The sequence below is a fragment of the Coregonus lavaretus genome, assembly GCF_964263955.1.
Source record: "Coregonus lavaretus genome assembly, chromosome: 33".
In the NCBI taxonomy this organism is placed as follows: Eukaryota; Metazoa; Chordata; class Actinopteri; order Salmoniformes; family Salmonidae; genus Coregonus; species Coregonus lavaretus.
Window position 1 is genome coordinate 5050567 of NC_140020.1, and position 14593 is coordinate 5065159.

Sequence of the window (14593 nt, forward strand, 5' to 3'; positions counted from 1 at the left end):
CTGCTCATTCAGTAACAACCTGCCTGCTCACTGCCTGGTAGTCAGCAGCAGGTCACAGTGAAAAATATGTTTTGTTTGAAGAAATGCCATGTTTACCCCCGCGACATCGTTTTCAAAGTAGCCCAAATGTTAGCAAAACTGCGGACATGGCAACCCTGCACTGAAGCATCTGCTCGTTGCATGGTAACAATAGTCTCTCTGCCTGGTTGGGTTTCTGGTGAGCAAACCAATTATTTTGTGCACTACTGCCACCTACAGTGGGATCCAGTGCAGGACAGCAGAATATAAAACACCCACTGGTACATAACATGTCATGTAATGTCACTACAATAATTGTTCCCTTGTTGTAATTAATGAAGAAGAAAAAAACAGTCTGACACAAATAATTGCAATTTAAAAAGCTTTATTGGAATTTTTTTGTAGTTTTTTTATTTTAAAGAATAGTGCATGTCTCAAAATATTAGAACGAGACCAATATGTGTATTTTTCTAAACATTGTTCCTGTGTCTGAAATTAAGTTTCTGTGTGTATTGGAGGAGTAAGCAATACTCAAAATGTGTGTGTGTGTGTGTGTGTGTGTTGTAGTAGTAGATGGCCATTATTTATTCAAACATCTCAGTTTGGGCAGAGCCACTGGAGAAACCTGTCAATCAAACAGGAGAATAAATAGTAGTTTTCACTTACACATCAGATAGCTGCTCTTTCTCTGCTATCTCATTCTATTTCTATAATTCTCTACCTCATTCTATTTCTATAAATCTCAAAAATGCCCTTGTTATGTTCTACTTCTCCTTCTTCTATTTCCTCACCTTTCCTCAGACTCTTCTTTTCCTCTTTCTTGTCCTCCTTACTTTCTCCAACATTTTCCACCTGCTTCATGTTACTGGCCTGCTCTTGCTTCACTTGCTTTTTTGCCTTGCCCTTTTTCCTTTTGACCTTCCCTTCCTGAATAATTTGGACAAGGAGATAAAGTAATATAAGCTTATGGCTATTTTCTACTCTTGAGCTACGATATCTAGAGTTATGATATACTGTAGGACATATGGCCAATATCCCCTTCCTGTTTCCTCTCACCTGTGGGTACACTCCTGCCATTTTCTGCGCCATTTCCTGGAGCAGCTTCCTGCTGTTCTCACTCAGGTTGGTGATGGGGGCCAGGCGAGGGCTTCCTGTATTGGTGATGGGGGCCAGGCATGGGCTTTCTGTATTTCCTCTCACCTGTGGGTACACTCCTGCCATTTTCTGCGCCATTTCCTGGAGCAGCTTCCTGCTGTTCTCACTCAGGTTGGTGATGGGGGCCAGGCGAGGGCTTCCTTTATTGGTGATGGGGGCCAGGCAAGGGCTTTCTGTATTTCCTCTCACCTGTGGGGCCACTCCTGCCATTTTCTGGAGCAGCTTCCTACCGTTCTCGCTCAGGTTGGTGATTGGGGGCAGGCGAGGGCTGTGGTGGTATGGTAAGTACTCCACAGCAGGCGGAGCAACAATGACAGGGATGTTGGGTTTGGCCACAATAATCTGTACAGACATAGGGTCAAACAATTGAGATGTGACACACACTAGTGATGCGCGGGTTGACTCATAACCAGAAGTCCCGCGGTTATATCCACAGGGCGGCGGATTTAGGGTCATGAAATATTGTTGAATAAACAGAAAACAATACATTAAAAAATCCATAAATGTATAATTATTGTGCAAGTTATATCTATAGGCTATTTGGCATTAGTGCGTAAGCCTAAACTTTAGGGCATAACTTGACGCGCGCCAGATAGACTACACACCAATCACCAAACGCTTTAATTCAATAAGAGAAAAGCTACGAAATGGAAAGTTGAAAATAAAGAAGGGACGGCCAGAAAAGTAATGTTTGGAAAATATTTGGTGAAGTGTTAAAAGAGGATGATGGCAGTGCCTATGTTATGTTTGATGATTGTGAGGCACTATAGAAATTCGACAGTCACAAGAGGGGGATTCAAATAGGCCTATGGCACGTCAAGGGAACAAACAGCCTACTGTTCAGATGGGTTAAATGGAAACTGAAATCTGGACACTGACTGTAGATCTTTAACCTCTCACAGTCTTAATATTAACTCCTGCAGAATTAAGCATTTCTTGCAGTAAAATGATAGGCTACACCAAATGTAGGCTATATTTTGACTCGGGAACAGCAGTGGAGAAATATGATTTATTTCAGCATCTTGAGGGAATGTGAATGCGCAGCTAGGGACTGCTTTATCAGCATCATAAAAGCTGATAATATTTCAACCACATAAAATGTGCATCCAAGCCAAACTGAAATCTTATCAGAAACATGTCTGGTCGTTTTCAACCCGTCAAACTGATGTCATTTGGAAATTTTGCACAGAAAATGTTTCCCTTTCTTTCTTGAGTTATTGCATTTTCTTCTTGATCCCTAAACGTTTTTGGTTTATTTAGTCTTCTATCTAATTATAGACAAGTTGACTAAAAAATAGCCTACCAAAATGTTGGAAATTATAAGCAGAAACATATCCAAATTAGGCACAAAAAAATCCTGCACCCCCTGCTAAGAAATCGTTCTGACGGTGTTCTATATATATATATTTGCGGGTTAGGGTCAGGTGCGGGCCTCAGATTTTCCCTTTATCACATATAGTCGGGCGGTTGCGGATGGGTTATTAGCAATTGCGGGTGGGTTCGGTTGAACAAACAGCTGACCCGCGCACCACTAACACACACACACACACACACACACACACATGTAAGAGCCTATCAGTCGAGGGTCCTTCAGTGAAGCCCCTTTTCTCAGTGGTTCCTTTGAAGGCCCTGGACTGTCCTCAGCAGAGGCATCATTGCCATTATCACGCTGTGTGTCAGAGAGCTAGTTGGTCATAGTCCATTCTCCACATTCAGTCAAAGAGTTACTCAAATACATGCTGCAGAACATATCAGAAAGTCTGACTCATCGAAGGAGTGGAGAGAAAGATCGTAGTCCTCTACTATATCCCTCACTTTAAGCCTTGTCACCTTTCCATCCTCCTCATCCTTCACTTTCAGCGGTGGTGTCCTCCTTTCATGATCCTTTTCATCAGACTGTGTATCAGAGTCAACTAGTCAGAGACTATTCTCCTTACAGTGATGTCACTCAACAAAGACATGGTGTACAACTGTCTTACCTCAGATTCACAGTCAGTGAAGGAGTAGATAGAGATGTCAGAGTTGGAGGATGAGATCACCCCATCATCATTTCTATCCATCAGCCGAGTCACCCTTCCAGACTGAGGAGACAGACAAAGGCATGTACTTAGGGCAGCCATAGAATACACTGGCATTGACTGTCAAGAAAATGTTGAATATTTAGGCAATCCAACATAGTTGTACAAGTAGTGAGTAATTTATGGGTAATTGAAAATGCAAGTGTATTGAAATGCAATAAATGCAACTCCCATAACATTAGGGATGGGGCTAAAGACTTTCCATACTGTAGGATTCTTTAGCATTTCTAATGAATGATTGTCAATTCAACCAAGCCAACCAAAATGGCCATATGAATCAACAGATTGATCTATCTGTTCTGTCTCTATGGGAACAGCAGAGATGTCTGACCTGGCTAAGAGTCTCTGGATTGATGTCCCATCCATCCCCAGATGTCTGTTCCTGCCCACAGCTCACAATGATTGGCTGTGAACAGTAAAGAAAAAATGTAACACTCTTTTGCTCATTTTGGCCTTGGAAATAACTTGGAAATAAATGATGTAGCTATCAATAAATAATTTAAGTAGCTACTGTTATGTGGTTGATTTGAATGTGACATACAGGCCTTTTGTGGATCTGAGGGGTCTGCACTGAAGTAGACTGTCAAGACAATATTCAATTTCAAATGTGGTTAGATAAGGAGGGATATCTGCACTTGCTTTTATTGTGATAACTGCAGTTTGTACATGCAGCATAACTAATGTTTATGTGTTATTGTTTTCAGGTCAGATTTGACTTACAGGCCTTGGACTTCTGCGCTCTTTGCCGGTTGGCCACATCACAGAATCAGGGGTGTTCACCCTCACTGGATTCAACTGTCAACACAACACTCAATTTAAAAGGTGATAACAAAAACAGAAGATTTTTTAAATATATATATATTTGATATTTACCACATAAGGGCGGCGCCTTAAAGCTCTTTTGATTCTCTCATCATTACGATTCATCTTGCTTTCTGCATAAAGGGCATGTCCCAAATGGCACCCCAGTGCCCATATATTGCACTTATTTTGACCTGAGCCCAATGGGCACAGGTCAAAAGTAGTACACTACAGGGTGCCATTTGGGACCAAAGAATGTAAGAGCCTACCAGACGTTCTAAACTCCATGGACGGGTCTATCCAACCGTTTCCAATCGTAGTATTTATTCTCTGCACAGTGTCAGCTAGGGCAGACTATGCACCTGAAACAACCTGACTGAAGAAAGCAATTGTACTGATTATATCAAAGCTGAACACAGTTTATGTAGTGAATTTATGCTTGGTTACGTCACAATAGGTCACATTTTTATGGGCGCGCATAATACGTCACAGGAAAGGCTTGTATGGGACTGGACTGGTGGTATCTCCCCCTGGTCGTAATTTATAACTGTCAAATAAAATCTATCTAGCTATCTAACTGAAATGGCTGTAGAGGACTCTTTGATCATCACATTTGAGGCACATGTCAGCAGGTGGCAGTGTCTTCAAATGCAGCACTTGATGATCTGAGCAACAGTTGAGCAACTTTGTGGTTGTGACGAATCCAAATGCGGAAGTCCAGTACATTTGTTTTTGCTTAGCAAGCTTGCCCGCCTATTTCTACAATTCATCTTCTTAAACTCGGATTTTAAACTTAACCACACTGCTAACCTTATGCCCAACCTTAAATTAAGACCAAAAAGCCTATTTTTGTTTTCATTAATTTTTACGATATAGCCTATTTGTACTTTGTGGCTGTGTTATCTAGTGGGAACCTCTAGCTAGCTAGCTACCTACAATCTGGCTAAAGTGTTGCGCAATATTGGAGGAAAAGTTGATTGATTATTGTGCTTGATTATCCAAGTACTAGTTTGACAAATATGCATTGGTCATCAAAATGATATCCCGAATAATTTTAAAACATATGGTTCAGAGGTTCAAGAGTTTTACTCCTGAGTTCAGGCTCACGAGTGGGATTGTTGCTGTCATTATAGTATCATTTGTTTTGTTTACTGTCACTACATATTTCGGTTTATCAGAGGATGTCTTCAGTCTTGGAATGACAGTTTTTGGCAATGGGCATGGTAAGTTAGCTAGGAGGGTCTGAGTGAATCAACAGTTATATATGCTCAGTAGCTACTTTGTATGAGAGTGTTGTAACGTTAGCTAGCTTGCTAGAATGGTGGTCCTCTGTAGCTCAGCTGGTAGAGCACGGCTCTTGTAACGCCAAGATAGTGGGTTCGATCCCCGGGACCACCCATACACAAAAATGTATGCACGCATGACTGTAAGTCGCTTTCGTCTGCTAAATGGCATATTATTATAATAATAATAATAATAATAATAATATGCCATTTAGCAGACGCTTTTATCCAAAGCGACTTACAGTCATGCGTGCATACATTTTTTTGTGTATGGGTGGTCCCGGGGATCGAACCAACTACCTTGGCGTTTCAAGCGCCGTGCTCTACCAGCTGAGCTACAGAGGACCACATTATTATTATTATTAAAACTTATAGCTAATGTAACAGATGGTGCCAGTAGGCTACAGCAGTAGGCTACAGCACAACACACCAGTGTAGCTTATGTCTGTCAACCCTATCATTTATGTTTTAATCCTTTCCTCTTCCTTTGCAGTGCACAAGCTCATCACATACTCCTTCCACCACAAGACAGTGACCCAGCTACTCCTCAGTATTGGGGTTCTGGTGCCCCTCTGTGGAGGCATTGAGAAGAGTGTGGGCACTGTTCGGTTCCTCCTCATGTTTCTGCTGCTCTCTATCAGCACAGGGGTGTTGTACACCATACTGGGTCTGCTACTGTTTGGTGCATCTGCCCAGAACCAGGTGGAGGGGTTCATTCCAGTGTCCCTCTCCCTTATGGGTATGGCCACAGTGCACTCCCGTATGGTTAAGGGCTTTCTTTTCGGGGTCACTGTACCCATGTTAGCCCTGCCCTGGCTGTTTCTGTTCATCATAACACTTTTGGTCCCACACACTGTCTTCCTTTGCAATGCCATCGCCATCATCGCAGGGGGGATCTGTATCCTTACTCCAACCTCATTGTGGTTCAAAATAACTGATACACTCCTCTGCAGTATGTCACAGCTTTATAAGTGTGCTTAGTAGTGTAGTTAAGTGGTAATAGGTTATAGGTGTTGTATATGAATCCTGCTGCTGAACATTATGGCATGTTTGTTTAGAAAAAATATTGCATCACTGCGTCACACATTCTCCTTAACTTGCACTGGTGAAACAGACGGAAAGGGCTGGCTCTCACTTCTGGACATGTCCGATGCCAGGGCATCAGTGCTGGACAAGAAGATGCCTTTCAGGCTGCTGAGGAACATTGGTGTCCTGTATGTCCCTGCATCAACAGAGGAGAGAAGGAAGACGGTCCACCCACCGTGAGTACTAAGAAAGCACCAGACATATCATTTATCAGACAAGACAAGAGGTCATTAAATAACAATTGCTGTGTGCAAGCCAGAGCACATAATGTACTACAGTATAATGAGGTGCAGTTATAATTGATGATCCTCAGCTGTAATTGAATACTGTACAATAGGCACCTAGTGGTCCCCCATGATTAGATAGAGAATTACTGGTATAGATAGGCTCTCTGAATTCTGTCCACGTTCTCATTGATTGCAGAATCATTCCAACCCCAGGCTCCTACCCAGTCCAAGCCTACGCTCCAGTGTCCTTTACCTCCAACCTACAGGCTACCGAGACCACACCAAAGACATTTGAAGGCTGGGCCCACTCCTACTATACACAGGGGAGCCCTGTTCAGCTCTCAGGTTATTACGGACACAACCATGGATATGGCCTCAAGCATAGCTTTGGGCCAAGTCACGGACATAGTCACGAACATGGACACAGCTGCAGCCACAGCCAAGGTTATGGACATAGTCACGAACACAGCTTCGGCCATGGACTCAGTCATGGGCATGCATCTGCCTCTCAAACCAGCAGTCACTGGGCTCCAGTGGCTCAACATCCACATTCTCAACATTCCCACCTCAGTCCACTGTCTGTGTCTGTCAGTGCCCCCCAGAGTTTCACAGCAAAGATGCCGGAGTCACTGCCAGAATCTGTGATGGTTCACCCAGGAGCACCTGTGTCTTCACTGACAGATTGATGACTTCAATCCGTAACGGCAAAACTCGCTATAGCTCGATTGAAATGTAAAGGCAATGTTCGCGAAGACCGGAAATTACATTTACATTTCAAGCGTGCTATTTTCAGCAATCACAATCCTTGTAAAAACGTCAACTCTTGGTATAACTAATAACATTAAAAAAATACAAATGTCAGTGTGGTTATAAGCCGCTATAGCTCTGAACTACGGCGATACGGATTTAATCGAGCCCATAGTTGTCATTCAATGTGTTTTCTGTCTCATGTTATACATTGAGATGTAATATGCTTGGACAAGTGGTTTGAGGCAGTACTTGAAGGTCCACTTTTTCTTCACTGATGTTTTTGGTTTGAATATACAAGCAGGCTCTGAATGTTCAAGGTCAAATCAATGCAATAAAGGGTTTGCTTGTCAGTTGATTGTAAGACCACTCCTTTTGGCTTGTGTGTTTTGTACTTTGTGTTTTTTTACACATACGGTAGACAAATCTCTTGGTACTCTTGATTTATACAACCTAGATTAAAACAACGTTTTTCAAAACCCTTAGTAAACCAGAACAGTTTTAAGTTCAAACTAAACATTTTTATCACACTAATGTATTATCAGTTTTCCCCCCTTAACTACACTTAACAAAATATAAATGCAACATGTAAAGTGTTGGTCCCATGTTTCATGAGCTGAAATAAAAGATCCCAGAAATTTTCCAAACGTACAAAAAGCTTCTTTCTCTAATTTTGTATACAAATTTGTTTAAATCTCTGTTAGTGAGCATTTGTCCTTTGCCAAGATAATCCATCCACCTGACAGGTGTAGCATATCAAGAAGCTGATTAAACAGCTTGATCATTACACAGGTGCTTCTTGTGCTGGGGACAATAAAAGAGCCACTCTAAAATGTGCAGTTTTGTCACACAACACAATGCTACATATGTCTCAAGTTTTGAGGAAGCGTGCAATTGGCATGCTGACTGCAGAAATGTCCACCAGAGATGTTGCGAGAGAATTTAAAATTCATTTCTGTACCATAAGCAGACTCCAACGTCGTTTTAGAGAATTTGGCAGTACGTCCAACCGGCCTCACAACCGCAGACCACGTGTAACCACGCCACCCCAGGACCAGCAGAGTGCCCAATGGTGGCGGTGGGGTTATGATATGGGCAAGCAATGAACAGCAACTTCGCACAGCTGTTGAAGAGTGGCCCAACATTCCACAGGCCACAATCAACAGCCTGATCAACTCAATGCGAAGGATATGTGTCGTGCTGCTTGAGGGAAATGGTGGTCACACCAGATACTGTTTGGTTTTCTGATCCACGCACCTACCTTTCTTTTAAGGTATCTGTGTTCTTAGAATAAAATACAAAATAGCATCCACTCACCACTAAATTAGATCCATTACATTCAGTTTGTTTTGCAATGCATCGTTCAAAAATTTTGGAAATTCAGAAGCAGGGGACAAGTGGGTGAGGTGATCAAGAGTGTGGGCTACAAGGGCAGATTATGATGTAATCTTTGGAAAATTAACTAGTCGTGCACAGTAAAGAGAAGCCATAAATGACAACCAAGACTAAATAAAGCAAATCAATGATCTCCATTTATTATTTCTTTACAAATGCATGCTTTAAAGTTACTGTTTATATACAAATAGCTATTTTGCATATAAAACTGGATCAAGTGGTAAGAGTCATGTAACACAGGTCAATTTTAAAAAGGCACATTTCTTATTTAAATGACAACATGTACCATGCCATATTTGATTCTGTATCACTACAATAGTTGAGGGTTTCTCTATTAAAAGAAACACAAAATGACGTGCTAAAATGATAGACTGCTGAACATCACCCGTATATCATCCACTTGATTCTATTTCATACGGTTACAGAACCTCAGAAAATTGAAGTAAATATTTTGTATTTAGGCTTTCAACCATCAGCATAAGAAAATAAAACTAGATAAAGTTCTTACATATACATATCCCAGAATTAGTGATTATCAGAACACACATAAATGACAGTTAATAGATGTATTCATGTTGTACTGCAAGTGCACATACAATACAACACATATTGCATTGCCTAAATGCCGTGGTAGTGTCCAGCTAAACATAACTAGTCGGTACTAAGCCTTACAGTGGGAGAGCATGAGAAAAAAACACCTGGGCATTTTTACAGTAAACCACCATTTAATCTACAACCTTTTCGTTTAATGAACCGATGAAGAACAAGGCTCAATGACTAAACAGTTACTGCAATTTAAATGTAGGAATTGTACAGTACATGGTACAATATGAATGTGCTACTAGTATGCATATTTGACTAATCTTGCACTGCTCTCTGTATTTACACAACCTTCGTGCATCTGAATAGGCAGCCATGTTGAACTTGTAAATACATTTAAAGATGCAAATATAGAATGCTTTCAATGCCGTAGACATTTCAGGAGTTAATTTACAATATATTATTTTTTTTATCGCCTTGTGGGGATCTTCACAGCATGATAAACGTCCAGAGGCAATATTTCATATCATAATCACCTCTGTTTGCGCCTAGTTTCACTTACAAAAACGATGTGTAACATTCAATGTATAATATCTCCAACTTTTCTAATCTGATGGGAAACAATGAAGGTCTGCACTCTATTTTATAAAAAAATCTATTGGTTTATTCCAAAATGTTCCATAACCTTAAAAGGAGCGCGTGGACCAAATCTACACTGAACAAAAATATAAACGCAACATGCAACTATTTCAAAGATTTTACTGAGTTACAGTTCATATAAGGAAATCAGTCAATTGAAATGAATAAATTAGGCCCTAATCTATGGATTTCACATGACTGGGAATTCAGATATGGAACACGCTGTCGTACACGTCAATCCAGAGCATCCCAAACATGCTCAATCAGTGACATGTCTGGTGAGTATGCAGGCCATGGAAGAACTGGGACATTTTCAGCTTCCAGAAATTGTGAACAGATCCTTGTGACATGGGGCCGTGCATTATTGTGCTGAAACGTGAGGTGATGGTGGCGGATGAATGGCACGACAATGGGCCTCAGGATCTCGTCACGGTATCTCTGTGCATTCAAATTGCCATCGATTTAAAATGCAATTGTGTTCATTGTCCGTAGCTTATGCCTGTCCATACCATAACCCCACCACCACGGGGCACTCTGTCCACAATGTTGACATCAGCAAACCGCTCGCCCACATGGCGCCATACACGCTGACTTCTACCTGGTACAGTTGAAACCGGGATTCATCCGTGAAGAGCACACTTCTCCAGCATGCCAGTTGCTATCGAAGGTGAGCATTTGCCCACAGAAGTCAGTTACGACGCCAAACTGCAGTCAGGTCAAGACCCTGGTGAGGACGACGAGCATGCAGATTAGCTTCCCTGAGACGGTTACTGACAGTTTGTGCAGAAATTATTCTGTTGTGCAAACCCACAGATTCATCAGCTGTCCGGGTGGTTGGTCTCAGACGATCCCACAGGTGAAGGAGCCGGATGTGGAGGTCCTGGGCTGGCGTGGTTACACGTGCACAAAATTTGAGAGAAATAAGCTTTTTGTGTGGATGGAAAATGTCTGGGATCTTTTATTTCAGCTCATGAAACATGGGACCAACACTTTACATGTTGCGTTTATATTTTGTTCAGTGTACATGAAAGGCCTGGGGGTTAGGGGTCGATTTGGAGTATGAGCCCATTCCCAACCAATCTTGAATGAATTGCACTACCTCTCAGCACGAGTCTCTACAAAATGCTGTCAGTAAGATTACACAACAAGACAATAAGTACAACAAACATTCATTCATACGTCTTTCCATTTAGTGATTATGTGCTGACACGTTACCTCCAAAAACAGTTTAAAACTGTTTTCCGTTACCACTCACCCTCCACCCGAAAGAAATAGGTTAACATATGGGGTTGTGAGGGTGTGCTGTAACGTTAACTTAATCTTCCTTAGCTCCACACGTCCTGAGAGTAGCGGCCCTTGGTCATCAGCTTCTTGATGTAAGCCACAGCCTGTGTGTGTGTGAGACCTCCCACCTCCTCAACGATGTCATAGAAGGAATTCTGCACATCCCGCGCCATGTTCCGAGCATTCCTAGGAAAAGACAAGTGGCAGCCATATTTACAGTAGGCACACAATAATGATGGATTTTCTCTTTCAAAAAACCCTCAAAGCTTGTACATGTACTGTGCCTTCAGGAAGTATTCACACCCACATTTTGTTGTGTTACAGCCTGAATTTAAAATGGAATAAATTGAGATTTTCTGTCACTGACCTACACACAACACCCCATAATGTCAAAGTGGAATTATGTTTTTAGAAATGTTTAGAAAGCTATAAAAAATGAAAAGCTGAAATGTCTTGAGTCAATATGTATTCAACCCCTTTGTTATGGCAAGCCTAAATAAGTTCAGGAGTAAAAATATGCTTAACAACTCACATAATAAGTTGCAATAATAGTGTTTGACATGATTTTTGAATGAACACGGCCCTCCCCCTTCCTACTGCTCATTCAGTAACAACCTGCCTGCTCACTGCCTGGTAGTCAGCAGCAGGTCACAGTGAAAAATATGTTTTGTTTGAAGAAATGCCATGTTTACCCCCCGCGACATCGTTTTCAAAGTAGCCCAAATGTTAGCAAAACTGCGGACATGGCAACCCTGCACTGAAGCATCTGCTCGTTGCATGGTAACAATAGTCTCTCTGCCTGGTTGGGTTTCTGGTGAGCAAACCAACTATTTTGTGCACTACTGCCACCTACAGTGGGATCCAGTGCAGGACAGCAGAATATAAAACACCCACTGGTACATAACATGTCATGTAATGTCACTACAATAATTGTTCCCTTGTTGTAATTAATGAAGAAAAAAAAAACAGTCTGACACAAATAATTGCAATTTAAAAAGCTTTATTGGAATTTTTTTGTAGTTTTTTTATTTTAAAGAATAGTGCATGTCTCAAAATATTAGAACGAGACCAATATGTGTATTTTGCTAAACATAGTTCCTGTGTCTGAAATTAAGTTTCTGTGTGTATTGGAGGAGTAAGCCTATACTCAAAATCTGTGTGTGTGTGTGTTGTAGTAGTAGATGGCCATTATTTATTCAAACATCTCAGTTTGGGCAGCAGCCACTGGAGAAACCTGTCAATCAAACAGGACAATAAATACGGTAGTAGTTTTCACTTACACATCAGATAGCTGCTCTTTCTCTGCTATCTCATTCTATTTCTATAAATCTCTACCTCATTCTATTTCTATAAATCTAAAAAATGCCCTTGTTATGTTCTACTTCTCCTTCTTCTATTTCCTCACCTTTCCTCAGACTCTTCTTTTCCTCTTTCTTGTCCTCCTTACTTTCTCCAACATTTTCCACCTGCTTCATGTTACTAGCCTGCTCTTGCTTCACTCGCTTTTTTGCCTTGCCCTTTTTCCTTTTGACCTTCCCTTCCTGAATATTTTGGACAAGGAGATAAAGTAATATAAGCTTATGGCTATTTTCTACTCTTGAGCTACAATATCTAGAGTTATGATATACTGTAGGACATATGGCCAATATCCCCTTCCTGTTTCCTCTCACCTGTGGGTACACTCCTGCCATTTTCTGCGCCGTTTCCTGGAGCAGCTTCCTGCTGTTCTCACTCAGGTTGGTGATGGGGGCCAGGCAAGGGCTTTCTGTATTTCCTCTCACCTGTGGGGACACTCCTGCCATTTTCTGGAGCAGCTTCCTACCGTTCTCGCTCAGGTTGGTGATTGGGGCCAGGCGAGGGCTGTGGTGGTATGGTAAGTACTCCACAGCAGGCGGAGCAACAATGACAGGGATGTTGGGTTTGGCCACAATAATCTGTACAGACATAGGGTCAAACAATTGAGATGTGACACACACTAGTGATGCGCGGGTTGACTCATAACCAGAAGTCCCGCGGTTATATCCACAGGGCGGCGGATTTAGGGTCATGAAATATTGTTGAATAAACAGAAAACAATACATAAAAAAATCCATAAATGTATAATTATTGTGCAAGTTATATCTATAGGCTATTTGGCATTAGTGCGTAAGCCTAAACTTTAGGGCATAACTTGACGCGCGCCAGATAGACTACACACCAATCACCAAACGCTTTAATTCAATAAGAGAAAAGCTACGAAATGGAAAGTTGAAAATAAAGAAGGGACGGCCAGAAAAGTAATGTTTGGAAAATATTTGGTGAAGTGTTAAAAGAGGATGATGGCAGTGCCTATGTTATGTGTGATGATTGTGAGGCACTATAGAAATTCGACAGTCACAAGAGGGGGATTCAAATAGGCCTATGGCACGTCAAGGGAACAAACAGCCTACTGTTCAGATGGGTTAAATGGAAACTGAAATCTGGACACTGACTGTAGATCTTTAACCTCTCACAGTCTTAATATTAACTCCTGCAGAATTAAGCATTTCTTGCAGTAAAATGATAGGCTACACCAAATGTAGGCTTTATTTTGACTCGGGAACAGCAGTGGAGAAATATGATTTCTTTCAGCATCTTGAGGGAATGCGAATGCGCAGCTAGGGACTGCTTTATCAGCATCATAAAAGCTGATAATATTTCAACCACATAAAATGTGCATCCAAGCCAAACTGAAATCTTATCAGAAACATGTCTGGTCGTTTTCAACCCGTCAAACTGATGTCATTTGGAAATTTTGCACAGAAAATGTTTCCCTTTTTTTATTGAGTTATTGCATTTTCTTCTTGATCCCTAAACGTTTTTGGTTTATTTAGTCTTCTATCTAATTATAGACAAGTTGACTAACAAATAGCCTACCAAAATGTTGGAAATTATAAGCAGAAACATATCCAAATTAGGCACAAAAAAATCCTGCACCCCCTGCTAAGAAATCGTTCTGACGGTGTTCTATATTTGCGGGTTAGGGTCAGGTGCGGGCCTCAGATTTTCACTTTATCACATATAGTCGGGCGGTTGCGGCTGGGTTATTAGCAATTGCGGGTGGGTTCGGTTGAACAAACAGCTGACCCGCGCACCACTAACACACACACACACACACACACACATGTAAGAGCCTACCAGTCGAGGGTCCTTCAGTGAAGCCCCTTTTCTCAGTGGTTCCTTTGAAGGCCCTGGACTGTCCTCAGCAGAGGCATCATTGCCATTATCACGCTGTGTGTCAGAGAGCTAGTTGGTCATAGTCCATTCTCCACATTCAGTCAAAGAGTTACTCAAATACATGCTGCAGAACATACCAGAAAGT

General features: G+C 41.5%; 2 protein-coding genes across 2 annotated transcripts in view; one reads left to right on the top strand and one right to left on the bottom strand.

Annotated features, from left to right (window-relative positions):
- Positions 1–14593, bottom strand: part of LOC311108574 (translocating chain-associated membrane protein 2-like) — a 266741-nt gene that overhangs the window by 186631 nt on the left and 65517 nt on the right. The gene's annotated exons all lie outside the window — the stretch shown is intronic.
- On the top strand, positions 4768–8043 carry LOC311108586 (rhomboid domain-containing protein 2-like). The gene is made up of 4 exons (XM_084151240.1): positions 4768–5275; positions 5829–6233; positions 6450–6597; positions 6845–8043. Exons 1-4 carry the CDS (start codon positions 5089–5091, stop codon positions 7332–7334), a joined length of 1230 nt encoding a protein of 409 aa, XP_084007366.1. The 5' UTR covers positions 4768–5088; the 3' UTR covers positions 7335–8043.

Bases quoted from the DNA above. Each gene is read 5' to 3' on its own strand.
- LOC311108586 (XM_084151240.1), top strand. From the start codon at position 5,089: ATGATATCCCGAATAATTTTAAAACATATGGTTCAGAGGTTCAAGAGT. The intron at 6,234-6,449 runs GTATCCTTACTC...CTGGTGAAACAG, and splicing joins CATCATCGCAGGGGGGATCT to ACGGAAAGGGCTGGCTCTCA. The intron at 6,598-6,844 runs GTGAGTACTAAG...CATTGATTGCAG, and splicing joins AGGAAGACGGTCCACCCACC to AATCATTCCAACCCCAGGCT.